The 21,468-nt window shown below is 38.8% G+C and overlaps 1 protein-coding gene and 1 non-coding gene across 4 annotated transcripts in view; both read left to right on the plus strand.

The window, feature by feature from the left end:
* The window catches only part of Gria3 (glutamate ionotropic receptor AMPA type subunit 3), a 321,623-nt gene that overhangs the window by 233,802 nt on the left and 66,353 nt on the right, over positions 1-21,468 (plus strand). For all 3 annotated transcript variants that reach the window (XM_004653930.2, XM_045140971.1, XM_004653929.2), the window contains exon 12: positions 11,277-11,475. In XM_004653930.2, coding sequence (XP_004653987.1) covers positions 11,277-11,475 — 199 coding nt within the window. The remainder of the gene's footprint in view (positions 1-11,276; positions 11,476-21,468) is intronic.
* Positions 3,585-3,692, plus strand: LOC123456910. Its single transcript, XR_006634775.1, has one exon. It is a non-coding gene; the product is annotated as a U6 spliceosomal RNA (small nuclear RNA).

Raw genomic sequence — 21,468 nt, forward strand, 5'->3', positions numbered from 1 at the left:
ATAAATAGAAAAACTCAGGCTGGAGAGATGGCTCAGTGGTTTAAAGTGCTTATTTGTAAATCCTGATGATCTGGGTTTGATTTCCCAGTCACCACATAAAGCCAGATGCACAAAGTGGCATGTGTGTCTGGAGTTCTTTTCCTGTGGCAAAAAGAAAAATCTATAATGAAAAAGATAGCAAGCATTTAAGTAAAATCTGTGTCAGATTTTGATATCCCCCTAAATTTGACATATGGGGAAATGCCTCATTTGACTCACCCTTGTCCCAGGCCGGCCAAGATTATGTACAAATGAAAATAAGGGAGTCTTGTAAGGATGAAAACACTCTAAAATTGGATTGTGATGATGGCTGTAGAATTCCAAATTTACCTAAATCATTGATTGTGCATTTATACTGATGAATTTTATGGGAGATAAATTTAACTCAGTAAAGCTATTAAAATACTGAATATGTTTGGGTTGTAGCTCAGTAATATAGTGCTTGCCTATTATACACAAGACTCTGGGTTCAATCCTCAATGCCAGGAGATACTGAATGTGAATATCTTGGGCATCACCAATGGATTAACCCACCTGCTCATAAATGGTAATAATTCATAATCATAAGATATAAATGAACATCTTTATAATCAACATTTTATAAAATACCATAGCTTTTAGTAAAACTGAACATTAATCCAAATAGTAACAAGAGTCAGTCATGCAAATATGTATGGAATTTTCACTTAGAATATAAGAACTCAGCATGCCCCAACCCTGTTTGTACAGCACATCTCTTTTCCAGATTATCCACTCAGATCACCAAACATTTCTAATGAAGCTTTGCAGTGAAATTCATAGGTTGACCATCTCCAGCAGCTTTTTAGAATTGCCTATGTGAGGCTTGCAAGTATCATACATCCAAACCACACCTTCTGCTCCTGCTCCTCCTCAGTCTGCTAGGTCAGAGTCTCCAAAGTATTTCAGTTTCTGTCCCTTTGCACTTGGAATGTGTATCATTCTATGATGTCATCTGAGAGTTCACTTTGTTTTCTAGTTTCATTTCCTTTTTCTTTTTGAAATGGGAACCTCCAGAGACTCTAGTTTCTGGATGACTATAATTGGAAGGTTTTTAACATGGTGGTTATGCTAAGGGCATCATTAAGGCTGAGAGTATATTGGTTTCTGTAGGTGAATTTTCAAAAGTAAATCTGTGATCTCCCCACTGGAGTGGTGCATACTACACTGCATATTCAAATAGATCTCCTCAAAGCTATTTGCTTTAGAAGTATTTTTGCATGTTGCTTCATTAAGTAATAATTTAACGCCGATGACTTGAAAATGATAAGTTGGACCTTTTTTAATTTCTTGTGGCACAATTTAAGTTATGGGTCTTCTGTGGTACTAAAATATATCAAATGTATATTTCAAGGTATAGATTTTATAATACTGCTCTAGGTACTGTCATAGAGCAATGGCTTTGAAGCTTATTGACCATGACCCACACCAAGAAATCAATTTTCCATCCTGACTCACTGTACATGAATGTATACTAGCAAGATTCTGCCAGTCTTTATCCTGACAGTATGCTATATACTCTGATTTTCCTTTCTGTTTAATTGTTCTTAATGCTGCTCACAGCTTACCCCACCAGTGGGGCACACAGCGTATAGAACATTTGTCTAGAGTACAAATATTATCCTTATTGAGCCTTTGAGTGATAAGTTATTTCCCTTGTAAGCTCTATATTTTCTCCCATAACAGTGATTCTCTCTTTTGATACTGTTTTTTATCCTTCAAAAGAAATTATATCTTTAAAGCTTTTATTAAAATGTTATAATTTTAGTACATTTATTATATATCAGTAAGAAAAGAAACATGTTTCTCCTTGCCTTGAGAGCTCTGTTGAGTATATATTTGTGCTCAGTTGTATAACAGCCAGGCCCATTGTAATGTGTCTCTCCATCAGCAGATTTAGAAATTCCACATAATAACACAGTGGCACTCTGAGGTTTGTAGTTGCTTTGACTGCAAACACCAGCATTATACTTTATTTCTGTTTAATGACCACACTTAGAATACAAACTGCTCAGAAAGCCCAGAATGTTAGCACGCACTGTGCATTCTGACTTCTCTCAAAATTGAAGCAATTCAGGGAATTAGAAGAGATCACATTTGAAGGTGGAATTAAGAAGTAGCAGAGCAAGGGGTGATGTCAGAGAGAATGTATCAAGTGCTGTCATTTCCTAGGAATAGCACGGCCACCTTCGCCAGCTCACACGCTGTGTGGGTGCTTTATCTACATTCTGGCATGGATCCTAATTCTGAAACCACTGCCACAGTGTGGGCATTGTGCTTACTGTTAAGTAGGAGGAGAAAAAGACACAGGTTAAGTGGTTTGCCCAGTCACACTGCTGATGACAGAGCCTGAACTCCAAGCTAGCTCTAACTCCAAAACCCTGGCTCTTCCCACTTCATGCTGCTTGGCTCATATTATCAAGTCATACCCAGAGAGACAGTGTGAAGGAACCAGCAATACAGTTGTTTGCAGTACTGCCCACTGCCTGGCCCTGCAATGAGTGCTCCATTGTTCTCCTCATGCTCAGTCACAAGAGCTGCTTTCTCTCCGAGGGAACTCTGCCCTCCTCCTTGTTGTTAATGAAAGTGGGCAGTGAGCATTCAGAATGCTGCTGAGCATGTATGCACTCGGAGCAAAAGACTGCAAAATCAGCAATGAAGCATCATAGGGAAAACTGCTGGCATTGTTCCATTTCCATCAAATAAAGTTATTGACACTTACCTAGAAGCTTAAAGGGTCTGCATCAATATTAGGTTTGATATTTGAACTACTCTAATTGTTCAGAGTGAATTACTTTGTTCTACATGAAGCTGGAGGCTGAGTCAACGTTAGAGAAGGGTAATCAATGTAATAAGCTGAGGTTATATCCATATGCCAACCGATTTATTGGGGGCAGTCAGGAGAAAGTGTGAGCACATTCAATTTAACCCCCTTCCTCCTGCATGGGGGATGGCAGAAAGCCAGATGAAGAGAGCAGAGTGGTTAAGGCCATGGTGCTGAAATTAGCTACACTATGGCCCCAGTCTGTTCAGCAGTTGTACAGCCTTGGACAAATTACTAACCCTTGCAAAGTCTGTGTCTCGTCTATAAAATGTGAAGCACACTTCCTGGCCTGCTCAACAGATGATATCTATTGTTACAGTGAGATCGGTTGCTTCTCATCATCCCAGTTTAACATATACCAATAGTTAATATTGCATTTGCACTGGAGTTACACAAAACCCTTGAGGAATGGCAGCTGAAATATGAGTCAATACCAAACGACAATCCTCTCGTGAGAAATAACTAGCAACGTCCTTCCTTGATCCCATAGACTGCTTTTGTTAAGGTTTAGATTTCTTGAAAATATCCTGATTATATGAGTCCATAACATATTACTAACAATAAAAGAAGGTTGCAACTTTCTAAAATCTGAAATTTGTTTCCAATATGAAACTTTGATAGAGCCGCATATACAGACCTAAATCCAAATCCAGACAAATGCTCCCCCTGCTGACTTTCTGTAAAGCTGCAGGGACATCTGAGGGCTAGTCAAATAAAGACAGTGTTAGGATTATTTGGAATGATACAGAGAAGATTGGCGTGGACCCTAAGAAAGAATGACATGAAAATTCGTCAAGCATTCCATACTTTTTTTTTTTTTTTTGAGCTGGGTGTGGTGGCGCATGCCTCTTAAACCTAGCACTAGGGAGGCAGACATAGGAGGATTGCTGTGAGTTTGAGGCCACCCTGAGACTACATAGTGAATTCCAGGTCAGCCTGAGGTAGAATGAGAGACCCTACCTCGAAAAAGAAAACAAAAAAGAAGAGGAAGATGAAGAAAAGGAAAGTACAGACTAACTGGAACCTGATGACTGTGTACAGATTATTCCAAAGGCATTACTATCCTATTAGGATTGTAAGACACAAAGTACTTTGAACACTTTAAGTAGACAAGGGGTCAGTCCCAGTCAGGCATAGCTCCTCCACAATAGACCCTCCTTTAAAATGGAAAGTATGTGTAGAATAGTAAAATACATGAGGGGTTTGAGCTCCTTTTAAGCGATAACCTTTTCTACACTGACGAATCACCACTGTCTTCATCCTACTGCAAATTCACTTCAAAGCAGTAGAGATGTGCAATAAATTGATGATATAATGACAGGATTTTTATTACAACTATTTCACGTCTTTTCTGGCTGAAAGCTATAGTTTTCAGTCTTTGGGACATGGTTACTTATTCCCATCAGGGAAGACTGTAAGAGCCAAAGATTGATTTTACACATTTAAAAAAATCTGTCACAGTCCCAGCATTGAACAGAGTATAGAAATGAGGCATACTTTGCAGAAGAAGAGAAAAAAGGAATAATAGAGAGTTTATACAAAGGAGAAGCTGGCTTTTGTTCCACCTCTGCATCTTGTAAAGCTAGTAAGTGCAGAGTACAAAATTTACTTACAGAATCAAGGTTATAGCTCATAGCTCACTGTTATTATCATTTCAGGTGTCATAAAATACACCTTACTATTAACTCCAGAACTCCAGTTTCTCATGATTGCAGATAATAAGAACATTGTATATTACCTGATATATGTCTTTTGCAATGTTTGCTATTTTCTTTTTTCTTTTATGGCTAATTTACATTCATTAACCTCATCTATACACTTCCATTTGTCAAAAGGTATGGTATACTTTTTTGTTTGTTTTTTCAAGGTAGGGTCTCACTCTGGCCCAGGCTGACCTGGAAATCACCATGTAGTCTCAGGGTGGCCTCAAACTCATGGCGATCCTCCTAACCCTGCCTCCAGAGTGCTGGGATTAAAGGAGTGCACTACTATGCCTGTCTCTGTGGTATACCTTTATAAGCACTGAATTGCAGCATTTTACGGCCATTTCATTTTGCCAACCTTGAAATGTGTCTTATGCAACAAAACTATTTGAAATGAATGTTAAATATTTTGCAGCTGCATTGATGGGAGGAAAGGTACTGGAAAATGGCAGATCTTTTTAACTCAACTATAAAGTCTTATCTAGTTTTAATAGATCTTTTATGAAATATGATGGAGCTGACCCATCAGTCACTTTTTATGTAGCCTCCATGTGAAATGTGGGTTTAAGTGGCTATCATTTCACTAATGAGAAAGGGAATGTGTAAAAATGCTTGTGGAACATCTTCCCAATGGGTTCCACTACACCTTTCCCCAGAGAAAAGATTTAAGCATCTATGCCCAAAAACAAAGGAAGAGGGTGGCTGATTAAAAGCCTAAGGACCCAGGTTCAATTCCCCACTACCTACCTAAATCCAGAAGCACAAGCTGGTGCATGAATCTAGAGTTACTTGCAGCAGCAGGAAGCCCTGGCACTCCCATTCTCTCTGTCTCTCTTCTTACTATCTCTCTCTCTTTCTCTGTGGATGCAAATAAGTAAATAAAATATGTTTAAGAAAGAAATAGGGGGCTGGAAAAAGGATTCAGCAGTTCAAGTGTTTGCCTTCAAAGCCTGACAACCCAGGTTTGTTTCCCCAGGACCCACATAAAGCCAGATGCACAAAGTGGCACATGCATCTGGACTTTGAAGCTGCTGGAGGCCCTGATGCACCCATTCTCTTTGTGTTTCTTCTATCTCTCTCTCTGCTTGCAAATAAAGAAATAAAAATATTTTTAAAGAAAGGAAGACAGTGGTAGAAATTCCACCAAATTTTTATCAAATTGACCATCTTGAAGGGCTACCAGATGCAATCTTTTGTATCCCATACTGATTACACAGAGGTGATTTGTCCAGGTTTGTAAAAATATTAGATCATTTCTACCTACGTATTCACTCAAATTCTCCATGTCTCCATCCTTTGCTATCAAGGACCCCTTTTCAGATACCCAAACCCACAGATGCTCAAGTTTCTTATATAAAAAAGCCATAATATTTTTGCATCATTCCATGTACATCTGCCTATATACTTTAAACCATTTGTAGATGATTTATAATACATAACACAATATAAATGATAAGTAAATTGTATGTTGTTATATTGTATTGCTTAGTGAATAATAAGGGGGAAAGTCTGTACATGTTCAATACAAATGAAAGTTCTTTTCAAATATTTTCAAGTTTTAACTGGCTGAATCTGCAGATACGGAACCTGAGGACAAAGAGGGCTCTGATCTATGTCATGATATTAACCACATAATTGTCAAAGTCAATAATAAGGTAGACAAGAGGCCACAGAAATGACCATTTTGTGTTTAAGTTTATTTTCAGTCATGTCAACAACCAATCTCAGCTGAGTCATTCAGATCAAGCGCGTGATGATCTGAGTCACTATTAAGGTGTCCAAAATAACCAGATTATGATGTGCAGGCTTGATTTCAGATCAGACAGACACAGCCACAGTCCATTAGACTCAATAAAATGGCACAATGTAATTTCCATAAATTACTGCATTTCTACACATTTCAAGTAGACAATGCATAAACTACCATTAGTATTCACAGCAGCAGAATATACCTCTCTCCATACCAAACTGTGATTCCGGAATTACTTCAAAGTCAGTGTTCTCCTTGATCTGGGCAAAATCCCATCATTCCACATTAGGATAACATTCCCATTCCCAAGTCAAATGAACAGATAACAATATACAAATATGTTTCATTTAACTCTAACTCCATTTCTTAGCATTGATAAGAAAAATTACACATTGTATAATTTACATACCATTCTGAATTTTCTTATACAATTGAACATGGCTTATTTTAATTTTATTTATTTATTGGAGAGAGAGAAAGAAAGAAAGAAAGAAAGAAAGAAAGAAAGAAAGAAAGAAAGAAAGAAAGAAAGAAAGAGGCATATAGAGAGAGAATGGGCACAGCAGGGCCTTTGGCCACTGCAAACTCTAGACACATGTGCCACCTTGTGCATCTGGCTTATATGGACCCTGGGGGATCGAACTTGGGTCCTTTGGCTTTGTAAGCAAGTGCCTTGATTGCTAAGCCATCTCTCCAGCCCTTAACATGGTTATTTTATACTATAAAAAATTTGAGTATTTCTTTTCTACTGTATCAATGTTGTATTTTCTAATTCTTATCTCTATGCCAGTTTCTTTATTTGTAAAAGTATTTGGTTTGCTTCTCTATAATGCAGTTCTCGCTGATTGATGTGGACAATGGAAAAAGTTGATACAATGCAAAGCAAAAGAACTCTGTTCACCATATAGAAAAGGCTTCGTGTTAGCTATTATTAGCTTTTTTATTACCATACTATTATGGATGCTACTTTGAAACAATAATTTAAAAAATATACATTTGAGAGAATTGATGCAACAGGGCTTCTAGCCACTGACTATGAATTCCAGACACATGTGACGCCTTGTGCATCTGGCTTAATTGGATTCTGGGGAATCGAACCTGGGAAGTTAGGCTTTATAAGCAAGCACGCTAATCACTAAGCATCTCTTCAGCTCCTGAAAGATCACTATTTTATGCAGTAAAATTGGTTCCAAAGTCCAATAAGTCCAGAGTATAATTTAAAAATTTGAACATGGCAACAGTGAAAAAAACCTATGAAATGTCTAAATTCCTAGTTGCAACACTTTTTTTTTTTTTTTTTTTTGAGGTAGGGTTTCACTCTAGTTGAGGCTGACCTGGAATTCACTATGTGGTCTCAGGGTGGCCCTGAACTAATGTTGTTCCTCCTACCTCTGCCTCCTGATTGCTGGAATTGAAGGCATGCACCACCATGCCCGGCTGCTAATTGCAACACTTTTAGGATTGGGAAGTGTGACACGTGTTTTTTTCTGACTCGTACAGATGTTTATACCTCTTCTGATAAAAGGAAAATGTTCCCAGACAAAATCCTGAGGGTATATCTATTAGCTTAAAAAAAAAAAAAAAGTCTGTTGCAATGCAGATTTTCCAAACCAAAAACCTAAAGTGATTATGCTTGAGAAATAAATAACAGTTGTTTAGGCATCCAGGGACTGACAGGAATCGCAGACTTCAAAATAAGCAAGTAGGTTTCTTATAGCTAACCAATAAATAATACTATTTATCAAAACATCTGGCTAAATTATTTCATCAGGTTGCAGTACCAAAAACAACTGAGATTTCCACAAGGTGAAAGAAAAATGAGGTTATCTTAAGACACAGGAATTTGAATTTTTTTAAGTGGTAAAATGTTGGTATATACAGCAAAGAGCTTGGTTTGTCAGCAACAGCCCAGACTGCCCTCTTCCCACAGAGCCTGGAGATGTGCCAGGATCCTACGCCTATTCTTTGCTTTATGGCAGAGTAGGAGCTCTTTCTCTGGGGTTTTCTGGGCATGGAAGAACCCAGTTTAAGCAGGATGGCACTTTGCCCTACAGAAGAACTATCCTAGGGATCATGTGGCAATGATTTATAAAACCTAGGGAGTAGGTTTGTATTTCTACAGTCCAAGCCAGCCTTTAGACATAATGCAAAAGAAATGAAGTTTTCTGGTTACAAGCTATTACCCATCATTGAGCATCCATTGACCTAATACTAAGCCCCTAAATTCCCACAGGATTTCTCCCTGATGTAGGAATGTAACATACATCCCTGACTTTACTCTAAAGCTTTCAATAACTGCAGCTTAAACCCAAACTCCAAGAATTCTGATTTAACTTTTCTGGATGGACCCTAGGCAAGGTGGTGGTGGTAATTTTGCTGCTGCTGCTATTTTTGTTTGTTTGCTTTGTTTTGTTTTGTTTTTTTCCTCTTTCAAGTCAAGCACCCCAGATGCTGCTGATCCACAGGCAGATTTGAGAATCACTGATGAAGAACAGTGCTTTTCTCTGCTCGGTCTGTTTACCACTTACAATAACATACCATTCTTGTGCATTGAGGAATTCCGAATCTGTATGTTAACCACCCTCGCCCCCTCATAATGCCAACACAATAAAACTGAAGCCCACAAATGTCCCCTTATTTTAAAACTTACCCGCCATTGATCTCATTCCCTAGTCATTGAATAAAAACATTGAAGAAAGATATCTCCATTATTAAAACTTCACCATCTTTGGTCCCATTCCCTACTAATTGAACACTGTTAAAGCAATTTGTGCTATTTTTAAAAATATTTTTTGTTCATTTTTATTTACTTATTTGAGAGCAACAGAGAGAGAAAGAGGCAGATAGAGGGAGAGAGAGAATGGGCATGCCAGGGCCTCCAGCCACTGGAAAAGAACTCCAGATGCGTGCGCCCCCTTGTGTATCTGGCTAACTTGGGTCCTGGAGAATCGAGCCTCCAACTGGAGTCCTTAGGCTTCACAGGCAAGCGTTTAATCGCTAAGCCATCTCTCCAGCCCAATTTGTGCTATTTTGATTAAGACCTCTATAGACAACACAGAGGATGATTTCAGAAGCAAGAAATTCTATGACAAGTCAGGAACATGGTATTTTTGTTTTGGTACTTGAGTGGGAGAGGGGAGGGGAAAAAACAAGTCATTTAATGCCTTTCAACCCGTATTTTATAGGTAGCTTCCTACCTCACTTGGGGCCTGCCCTTAGTGCCAAGGCTTTGTTTTGAACAGGGAAGAGTTTTGATTTCCCAGTCCCTGCTAGCCACTTATGTGAAGACAGTAAATACTACAATTTATCTCCATGCTTTAGTTTAGAGATAGTTTAGAGACTCTATACAACAATCATGTCTATAGTCAATTTAGTAAGCTTAAACTAATAGTGCTCATTGAGCAATACCTGCCCATTTCTCATCAAATTTGGAAAAGTTTTAGACCCCATCTCTCCCATGACATCATCTTACACCAGTTGTTTCCCATTGGCTGCCATTGTAATTATCTGTGGGACTGCAACAAAATACAGATATCTGGGTACCACCTCCAAAATTTTGATTTGTTTTGGGGTGAACCCGAGGTTCAGTTTTAAGATTCTATGTGACTGTATGCAGTGGGTAGCCAAGGTTGAGAACCACTTGCTTTCAGGTATATACAACCTGCAACTTGGAGGTCACTTGAGTCCCAGGATAGCTTTGGATGCCCCCAACACATTTGTACATGACAGTCATGTTTCGCTATCAAAATGTTGGACACCCCTGCAAGTGAATACAGCAGTCTTCTGTAGGTGTGCCCAGTGAAGCTCACAGAAAAGAAATGTAATCAATTAAATTAAAGTACATGGTAGTAGAGGGCTGTAGTACACAGCCTCAGGTAGATGGGAAGAACTTCCAAATCAGGCACAGTTATGGGGGAAGGAATCTTGATTAAAGTTTATAGATCCTAGGGAAGTTCCATAATGCCAAAAGAAGTTGGCCCCCTCTTATAGGACCAAGGAGAGAGAGAGAGAAGCCAAAAGCCACCACAAGCAAGCACACTTCAGGAACCCCAAGCAGAACTCAGGCACTTTGTATATCTTAGGTTGAAATTCAGACCTTCCTTAGGGCTGAACCTTAAGATCCACCCACAGTGACACCTCCTCCAACCAGGAGGCTGCAGATCTAAATTACAGTCTTTAATAAAGTCCTGAACATGTTGGGGGTCATCCATTCAAACTACCACAAGGACTGTAAAAGGAAGATATTTTTCTGAGACTAAAAAATCTTGCTTTGAACCTGTGTTAGCTTTGAATGACTATGACAAAATACCAACTTATAAACAGTAATGTTTTATTTGGGCTGAGGCAGTCAAAGGTTTCAACCCATGGTCTCTTGGCTCTGTTTTGGGCCATATAACAAGAGTGTGTGATAGAGGAAGTCTATTCACTTCCTGGTGACCAGGAATCAGGAGAAAAGAGGGGCTGTGTCCCAATATTCCTTTCAAGGACATATTCCCTAAGGACCTGTCCCCAACTAGGCCCCACCTCTTAAAGAACCACTACCTCCCAGTAGCACCACAGGCTGGCAATCAAGTTTTCAGCGTATGACTCTTTATGTGACATTCAAGATCTAAATTAGAGAAAAACCTGTACAATCCTGAAGAGCAGTGTGCATGTGCCATCACCATATGACATCATGACATAGGACATTGTTGCTAGCATGTGACTTGTATCTGATGTTTTAATTTCTTTGTATTGTCTATTTCCCTCCTTCATTAGCTATACTAAATTAAGTACTCTTCTTTCTAGAAATAAAGATAAGGATTTCTTAAGCTGAGATCTGGCCCTCTGAGCCTAGATTTGTTTATTTATTATGTTTTGTTTGTTTGTATTAATAATTTTATGGTGATGTACTTTCCAGTCTGAACATATTACATACTGTTGTTTTTGTTTTGTTTTCTAGATCACTCTCTGGGCGCATTGTTGGAGGGGTTTGGTGGTTCTTCACCCTGATAATAATTTCTTCCTATACTGCCAATCTTGCTGCTTTCCTGACTGTGGAGAGGATGGTTTCTCCCATAGAGAGTGCTGAAGACTTAGCTAAGCAGACTGAAATTGCATATGGGACCCTGGACTCTGGTTCAACAAAAGAATTTTTCAGAGTAAGTGCTTTGCACTTAATTGGGCTTGCTGGTTTTTATTTTATTCTCACAAAGACAAATTCACAGTGGTTTAAGGAAAGGTTGTGGGAAAATGGAAATGTTATCAAAGAAGGGTGTCTAAAATACTGAACTGCTTAGTTGGTGATCTAATTCATGGTTCTTTACAACTAAGATTCTTGTGAGACAGAAGATGAGACATATTGAGAGCACTGAGTTTGAACTCCTAGGCTTGACTCTCAAACCTGCTATAAAGTGACTGTTTGTCTGCAGGCAACTCATTTAACTTCTGTTGGCTTTGGTCCCCTTACTTGAATAATGAAGAGGGACTGAACTAAGTCATACTTTTTCCTTCCAGCTTTTACAAAAGCAGTGATTTTTTTTTTATTGTCACACTCAGTAGGTCACAGAACTCAGATAATTGTCTTTAACTCTCTAAGACTCTGATAAGTGATAGACTAGAAGAAATTACATATTCTATTTTAGAGTTCGTTTTCTACTGAAATGTAATATAGTTGTTTCAATTATATACATGGCTATAATTTCATCTTCAAAGCATTCAAAACTTGTTTGAATTTCTTGGATTGAATTATTTCCTTTGCCCCCTACAGGCCAAATCTTATTGAATAATAGCAAATAGTTTATTATCAAAAGTTAGTAGGGCTGCAGTAGATGGCTTAGTGATTAGGGCACTTGCCTGTGAAGCCTAAGGAACCCAGATTCTATACCCAGTACCCACGTAAGCCAGATGCACATGGTGGTGCAAGCATCTGGGGCTTGTTTGTAATGGCTAGAGGTTCTGGCATGCCCATTCTCTCTCTATGCCTCTCTCTCTCCAATAAATAAATACAATTTTTAAAAATGTTAATAAAGCTACATAAATTCCATTGGCATTGGTGGGAACTTACATTTTTGTAAGTTGTCTCAACTAGGAATTCACATTGAAATAAATTAGAAATGTGTTGCTCAGTACATAGCCACTGCTACTCTGGCCACTATGAATGGTGGTAGATTAGAAGTGCCTTCAGTAGGTAAAGAAGAAAAAGTTCATCAGTATCTTCAACTAATAATGAAGTTACTGGTTGGCAGGTAACATTGCTAACTTTTTCTCAAAGGTCCAGAGTAAACAGATGTTGTCTCTAAACTGACTTACTTTAATTACTCAGTGAGCAATACATTTCTCTGTGTATCATCATGAGATTTGTCCAACTATTTCATGGAAAACCAGGAGGAACGTGTTTCTTGACATGATAGAAATTAACCAAAAATTGTTTCACACCCTGAAGGACAAGAGATTAGTTTTGTGACCCTTTCAAGCATTTTCAGTGACTCAGGATACCCATATCTCACCTGTACCATAGGTAGAAGCACCAAAATTATATGAAGCCCTATTGAAACTAATCTGGCTTTGACTCTTCCTACTATGACAGTCCCAGAAGCTTACTCAGGGATAATAGCTTGTCCCTATGAAATCATACACATGTGTCAGGGATGGGAGCCAGGGATTTATTTCCATCTGCTGTATAGTTAGCACGTAACCACCTCCATGAAAATCTGGTTGGGTACCCACCTTCAACAGAGCTATGTTCACCATCTCAATAGGAAGCTAGTGGATATATGAATCAATTGACCACTTAGGATATCAAAACAACAAACTTAGACCCTCTGATAAGAGGTACTTGTTCTACAAGAAAGCATTTTTCCTTCAACAATGGTAAGAGATTAGGAAGGTATACTTTAAATGGTAATCAATATATGACATCAATTCCTATTAAGCTTTCAAATCCATTCATCCATACTGTAGGCAAAAGGAGATTCTCTGGGAATATTTATTAACAGAATGACTTAAAAATGTGACCAAACAGTCATTATACCCACATCCAGACCTTATCCTCCACTCACATTGTGATGATGGTTTCATTAAAGGGCATTCTATTACTGGAGCCAATTCTAATCAACATTCACTTCTGAACAAAACTATTGCTATATTGTAATTGGTTTCTGTATTCTAATAGCCAACAAATTCCTGGTGACCTTTGCAACCAGTGACTAATTTGTATGTAAGTGGAGCTGTTTTAAAAATCTGATTAGAGAGGGAACTAGGTATATCTAGGCATAAGGCACAAATCATTTTCTAATTCCATGAATACCACTTTTCTAGCTCCCTGAACGGTCACTAGTGGTAATAATAGGGACTCTGCTGGGTGTTTCAGGGAAGCACTAAATCTTACTGCTCAATGAGTGAAACAAAGAGTGCAGAAAAGTCAATTTAGCTTTTAGCTTGCTTATTGTGAACACATTTTATGGACCTAACAAAGAGAACACTAGGTATTCATGCAACCCATGCTCCAACCCATTGGTCTCCAAGCCTTTCCTCAACCCCACTCCTCTGTAAACCCAATGGGGCAGAGTAGGCAGCCTGCAAATGCATATTACCCTTTACTGAGGGATTTGTGTACCACAGTCATCCCTTTTCCCTTGGTCCTCAGTGATCTTAAAGCATCAAGACAGTTTTAAAGTAACTCAGTGAGGGGTGGGACATCATGAGCCCTTTCCCCGTAAGCTACCATTATCTGCCTATAAGCCCTCAGGAAAAGGAGGGGCCTCATGGACCCTCCCCATGGTAGGATGTTTGCAGGCCGAATTTTGTGCAGGTCTTATTTAGAATACAATATTCCATGTCTGTAGGCAGTTACTGCTTGCTGAAAGAGAGAAACATTTTTTTTTCTTTCCTAGGTAGGGCCTCAGTCTAATCCAGACTGACCTGGAATTCACTATGTAGCCTCAGGGTGGCCTTGAACTCACAGCGATCCTCCTACCTCTGCCTCCCAAGTGCTGGGATGAAAGGCATGTGCCACCACACCCAGCTTAGAGAAACATTTTCTTCAGTGATGTATCCCCTAGAAAGGAGTTCATGCTCCTCTCAATCCCCCAAACTAGAATCCTTTAGGAAACTCTAATAAAATATAATAGGGTACCAAAAAAGGACATGACAATAGAAAAGAGACTAGTTGGGAAGAAGAAGGGACTCTACAGGAGTGGGAGGGGAATAAAATAAGATTATGTAGGGCTAGAGAGATGACTTAGTGGTTGAGTGCTTGCCTGTGAAGCCTAAGGACCCCGGTTCGAGGCTCAGTTCCCCAGGTCCTACGTTAGCCAGATGCACAAGGGAGCGCACGCATCTGGAGATCGTTTGCAGAGGCTGGAAGCCCTGGCGCGCCCATTCTTTCTCTCTCCCTCTATCTGTCTTTCTCTCTGTGTCTGTCGCTCTCAAATAAATAAATAAAAAATTTTAAAAAAAAGATTATGTAGGAAGAATATGATAAAGAAACACCATATATGTGGATGAAAATCTCATAATGAAACCAATTTTTATTTATAATTAATATATGCTAATAAAAAGGTCCATATAAATAAGAGGTAAAAACTCCCCCAAGCAGTAGAAAAAATAGTGCATTCTGATGGCATGCCCTCAGAAATTTATAGGATGAAGCAAGATTACATGAAACATTAACAACCATAATATGAGCTTTTTCCCCACTTTTACTCCATAGTGGAACCACAGGGACCACTTAGTAGTAACATAAAATAGCCTATGGCTAGCCCTAAAATTCTTCCACTCAGAAAGATAAATAAATAAATAAAATTCTCTTCTAATTGCCCTGCAGACATTTTTTACTCATCTTGGGTAAGTCTGACATTAAAATGACAGCAGTTTTAAATGATTCCTTTGTTTCTCTCATTTTTGAAGCTTTTCCTAGCTGTCATCTTATAATCACATAAAGTCACAGCAGAGGGACCTGTCCCATCAGAAAGGCAGGGGGAATTGAGCAAAATACATGCAGCTAAAAGAAACTTCTGGAGTATTACCATTAACCCTCTTAACTTAAAAATTCATTTCCTTAGACAGCAGTTCCAAAACCAAATATCTCAACCAGAGGTGGAGGGACACATGCTGACAACCAAGCCGACAGTTTTCTTGTCACTGCCCAGAGAAATGCCACTATGATTTGGAAAGCTGCACTGCAATGATAATTCTCCACTGGGTTTTGAAAATGTTAGCCTGCTGCAGAATCTTATTAAAAGTAGCACTGGACCTTTTAAAAAGTAATAATAAAATTTAATTAAAAAATAAAATTTAAAAACAAAGTAGCACTGGGAGAAAAATCAATTCCAAAGTCAACTCTGCTTTCAAACCTCCTCTTTATATTAGAAGACAACTAAACTAGGATGCTTGATCTTCTTTTTGAATATTTGGCCATCTCCCCATTCAAAACAGCTTCAGGGGTAAATGAATGGTTTAGCATAACAACAGTAGTAGTTCTTCCCCATACCAGGGACTATGACCTCTAGCTTTTTTTGACCAGGCATGAATCCTCTCCAAAAGTAGTTGGTTACCCCTACAGCAGTCATGGCACTATTGTACCAGTGAGTACATCTTACCTGGTAGGTCAGCTGTGAAGCACAGAGGGTCCACTGTAAGTTGCCCATACTCTAATAAGGAACCCTCTGCCCATGCTCATGCAAGTAAACCAAATTTTATTCAGTGAGTCACAAAAAGAGAAGATATAAAAGCTGGAGAGATTGCTTAGTGTTTAAGTCACTTACCTGAAAAGCCCAACGACCCATGTTCTACTCTCCAGATCCCACGTTCACCAGATATACAAAAGTAGCAAGGGAATTAAGTGGGAACTAGTAGTTTATTGGGGGTCAGAGACAGATAAAAGATGGGAATAAGGGGGTAATAAGACAAAAAATACATTACACACATTTATAAAATTGTGGAAAATAAAAGAAAAAATGTTTTTAAAACCAGAAGAAAAAATAAGAGGAAAAAAAACTAGAAGAAAAAAAAGAGGAGGGTTTTTAATGAATTGTTTACTTTAAGAAAGTAAACATAAAAGGAGAAGAGTGGAGGTGAGTGGGAACTGGTCCTTATAACTTGGATAGATGGAAGAATTGACCTTTATTAGGCAACTAATGAGGGAATCATATTGTTTTGATTTTCTAATATTATAAGCCCCATGAACCATAGTTGAATAATTCATAAATAATGTTTTGTCCTAACACACCTTTTGATTATTTGTCTATCATTTGTTATTTTTTTCTGAATTCAAGCAATGCAAAGAGGGACCATTCCAAGCTGAGTTGGGGAGCAGTCTCTGTAAATAGTGTTTGCATTCAAACACACACACACTGTCACTCAATGTCCACATTTCTCCAACATCTGTTGTCTACATATGGCTTTTAAATGTGTGAGGAAAGGAGAAAATTCCTTCTACATATACATTTATGCAAAGTTTGTTGACATGATCAGAAATATTTACTATTAATCTCCTAACCACTTTACCATTCCCTGATGTGAAGAAGCACATTCAAATCATGTAAAAAAAAAAAATTGTCAGCCAGGCATGGGGGTGCATGCCTTTAATCCCAGCACTTGGGAGGCAAAAGTAGGAGAATTGCCATGAGTTTGAGGCCATCCTGAGACTACACAGTAAATTCCAGGTTAGCCTGAGCTAGAGTGAAACCCTTCCTTGAAAAACAAGCAAAAAAAGTCCCCAACACTGTGATAAATTTGAAATATTTAAACTTGGCAAATTCAACTAAATTTCATTGGTTTTTGAAAACACAAGCTGGGCTTGGTGGTGCACATATGAAATCACAGCATTTGGGAGGCTAAAACAAAAGGATTATGATTCTGACACCATCCTGGGCTACATAAGTTCAAGATCAGTCTGGGATACCTAATGCTCTGCTGCCTGCAACAAACAAACAAACAAACAAAAAACAAATAATGTGACCAAACATTTTGAAGCAAAGCCAGACACAAGGGAACACATAAATAGCAAAACAAGAGATGACTTGACACTAACATGTGGTCAATGGGGGAAGAGTTGCTGTGCATACTAGTTGGTGATTTTAGAAACGAACATCTGTCTTTCAGTTTTGATATGGGTGTTTTGATGCTGCCTTGTGAAAAAGTATTCATTTCCTATCATCTGCTAATATCATAGCATAGTCACAAATGGGCCTTACACATTATAGTCACACGACAATCTTACAAAGCAGCAAGTACAGGTATTGTTAGATCTATAGCATAAAGAAGACAACTGAGGCAGAATGAAATTGTGACTCAGTGAACTTCACTCAGCTCAATGGAGAAGAGCTGGAACTAGAACCCTGGTACTGTGAGTTGTCACCAAGTCCCTTTTCACTCTCAGTAGGTAACATCTTTGTGACTTTGCAGAAACCATGAATCAAGCCTCTTATGCAGCCAATGTTGAGACATCTGTATTATCTCCTGGTTGAGTGTTGCTTTCATTCCCTTTGATAATGTAATTGGAAAAATAAACTTAGCGAGCTATGGTGACACATGTCTGTAAGGCCAGCACTCAGGACACGGGTGGGAGGATCATGAATTTGAATCCCATTTTTGGTTACATAGTGAGACCCTGTCTCAAAAATTAAGATAAATTAAAGAAGACCTGTTTTTGTTTGTTTGTTTGTTTTACATGCTATGGCAACTTCATATACTCAAATAAGAAGGGAAGGGGAAAACACTTATAAAACTCAAATGAAAGTCATAAATGCTGCAAGCCCCTACTATCCCATAGCTTCTAATACTGTCTGGTATGCCAAGAGATGTATCATTCATAAAACAAGAGAAAGAAATTACTTTTAATTCCACACTCACAAGTTCCACATCTTGGTTTTGGGGTTTGGGTTTTATTTACTTATTGGTTTTGCATTTGTGTCTTTTTTAAAATTTATTTTACCAAGGATATAGTTTTAAATCCCCTCTCCCCAAACTCACTTTCCCTGAAGGTTCTCCTCAGTAGAGTTATTGGTATTCAGTGTGGAGTAGGTAAGGCCTCATCTCACTCAGTCTGTAGAGGCTGTGTTTCAGGAAATGTCTATCCCCCACCCCTGCAGCTCTTGCAGTCTTCCCACCCCCTATTCCACAATGTTCCCTGAGCCTTGGCAGGTCTTTAAACAGACTAGTTTAGTGCTAAGTTTTCTGTAGCCTCTGGGTTTCTGCTTCAATGTGTTTTGATTAACCACTGTATCTATCACCATTTCCCTATCTTGTTTTTCACTGAATAAGGGATATTGGTCTCAGCTTTCTTACTTATTAATCATACTCTTATTCCCTGATCAACTTTCCTTATGCGTTCACCAATAGCTCTTTCTTTCTGTGGTCACCAAAAGTATAAAAGGTTCTACAAATCCAAACAGCTATTTTAAGAAGTCCCAGATATAGTGCAATTAAAATATAGACACTCTAGGGCTGTAGAACTGGATCAGAAGTTAAGGCACTCACCTGTAAAGCCTAAGAATCAGAGTTTGATTCGACAGTACCCATGTAAAGCCAAGTTCACAAAATGGTGCATGTATCTGGAGGTCATTTGCAATGGCTGGAGACCCTGGCATGCCATTCTCTCTCTCTCTCTCTCTTTATCTCCTTGTAAATAAATTTTAACAAATATTAAAATATAGACACTTCAGAGAAAGCTTTACAGTGATGGGAGGAGCATTTATCAAAAATAAAGTAAGAGAGCTAGGCGTACTGGTGCATGCCTTTAATCCCAGCACTTGGGAGGCAGAGGTAGGAGGTTCGCCATGAGTTCAAGGCCAGCCTGAGACTACATAATAAATTCCAGGTCAGCCTGGACTAGAATGAGACCCTACCTCAAAAAACCAACAACAATAACAATAAGAATAAGAAGAAAATAAGAAAATTCCTATTTTCTTTGTGGGAAAGATGAAAGCTTTTCTCACTAACATTGGGAAGTGAAGGGAATATCATTTATATCTTTTCCCCCATCCTCCTGATCTCACTCCCACTTCTAATTAGAAAATATTACTACTGGGGCTGGAGAGATAGCTTAGCAGTTAAGCACTTACCTGTGAAGCCTAAGGAACCCGATTCGAGGCTTGATTCCCCAGGACCCATGTTAGCCATATGCACACGGGGGCACATGCATCTGGAGTTCATTTGCAGTGGCTGGAGGCCCTGGGGCACCCATTCTCTCTCTCTCTCTCTCTGCCTCTTTCACTCTGTGTCTGTTGTTCTCAAATAAATAAATAAATGAACAAAAAAAATATTACTACTGAACTCATCTCCTAGTCCATGTTTAGCCATTACTTCAACATGCACAGCTTAGATCTGCCCTTGAAGACCACCTGGGAACTTCAAGTGCCTCCAAGGTGGCACAAAGGCCATCTGCCCAAAGTACCCAACCATATGGATATCATTAGCCTATCTCTGTTCATCCTCCTAGGTAACCTACTTGCTTATGAGAGCATTTCACAGCCCAGAAAGCCTAAGGGGGTTAGATCTCAGTTCTCCTTGAGGCTGCCAACATTTTCAGACAACATCAGGATAATTAACGTCACATAGGATTCCCAGATCCTTGTGAGAACTCTGAAACTCTCCTCCACAGAACTTATCTCCAGAGCTCACTCTTTCTTCATCTGACAGTCAAATCATCTGCTAGTCTTCAAGTTAAAGAAATGAGGTACATCTGTTTAATTGGGTTCTCCCTGGTTTCACCTGACAAGCCTACATAGGCTAATTATTTACAGCTCTTCCCTATGTCCATTCATGAGCCTTAAGAGTTAACTATAAAAATCAAGTAAAATTCCAATTTACTGACACTCAACCTACAGGAACAATGAACTATAATTCTTAGCTGTACTCCACTTTTAAAAGGAAAATAAAACAACTTGAGCAAAACCTTGATTTTTTTCTCAAAAATTATATTATATGGGCTGGAGAGATGACTTGGTGGGTAGAAGTACTTGCAGTGCAAGCATGAGGATATATACTCAATCCCAACACATACATAAATAAGCTGGGTATAGCTTGTAACTCCAGCACTGAGTGGACCACAGAAAATATCACTGGGGCTCCCTAGTCAGCAAGTCTAATTAAAAAATAAATAAATAAACTGGGAACTCCAGGTTCAGAGTGAGACTCTGTTTCAGGGAAATAAAATGGAAGAAGGATAGAAAAATATACCTGATGTCCTCCTCTGCTCTCCACATGTGTGGAAATTGGTGCAGGCAACAGTATACACATATGTGTATACTGTACACACATGTACGTGTACACATACCCAAAAAGAATCAATTATGTGATATTCTATGATCTGTTTCATTCCACTCTTTAACATCTTCTCTATTTATGTGGAAATTAAATAAGCATTAAGTATTTACAGTACTAATTTAGATACCAGAGTTGCAGTATAGGAATCATGACTGAAACCCTTCAAGCAGGGCTAGAATAATTTCAAAGGTAAGTTCTCTATGGTAGTGTACTAGAGAATGACTTCTGATCACATGGAACTATTTTAAGTGAAAGCTTGGTATAAAGACAGGGTTCAGGCTGGAGAGATGGCTTAGCGGTTAAGCACTTGCCTGTGAAGCCTAAGGACCCCGGTTTGAGGCTTGATTCCCCTGGACCCACGTTAGCCAGATGCACAAGGGGTCGCACACATCTGGAGTTCGTTTGCAGTGGCTGGAGGCCCTGGCATGCCCATTCTTTCTCTCTATGTGCCTCTTTCTCTCTCTCTTTCTCTCTCTCTGTCACTCTCAAATAAATAAATAAAATTTTTAAAAAGACAGGGTTCAAGGAAAGATTCTCAAAGGTGGTAACATTTAATTTAAGACCCGAATAATAAAAGGTGGTCATGTGAAAATAGAATGGAAGAGAACTACAAACAGAAGAAATATTAAGTGTGTAGGATCCTGAATAAGAATGTTCCAGAATGCTTTAAGGGACAGGGAGAAACCCAATGCAACTGGAGATGGAAACCTATATTGGAGTCATAATGATGAAGACTTTGCAGTGTGGTCCTATTTAGGGCGTATTTTAGCTGTGAATTCACAAATTTGATAATATGACAACAGTGAATGAAAGGGAAGAGCCAAAGATGACTATTTAGGCCTATATCTCTTTTTTCAGTGATCACATGAAACTGTAAGTACTAT

The sequence above is a fragment of the Jaculus jaculus genome, chromosome X (genome assembly GCF_020740685.1).
Source record: "Jaculus jaculus isolate mJacJac1 chromosome X, mJacJac1.mat.Y.cur, whole genome shotgun sequence".
Lineage (NCBI taxonomy): Eukaryota > Metazoa > Chordata > Mammalia > Rodentia > Dipodidae > Jaculus > Jaculus jaculus.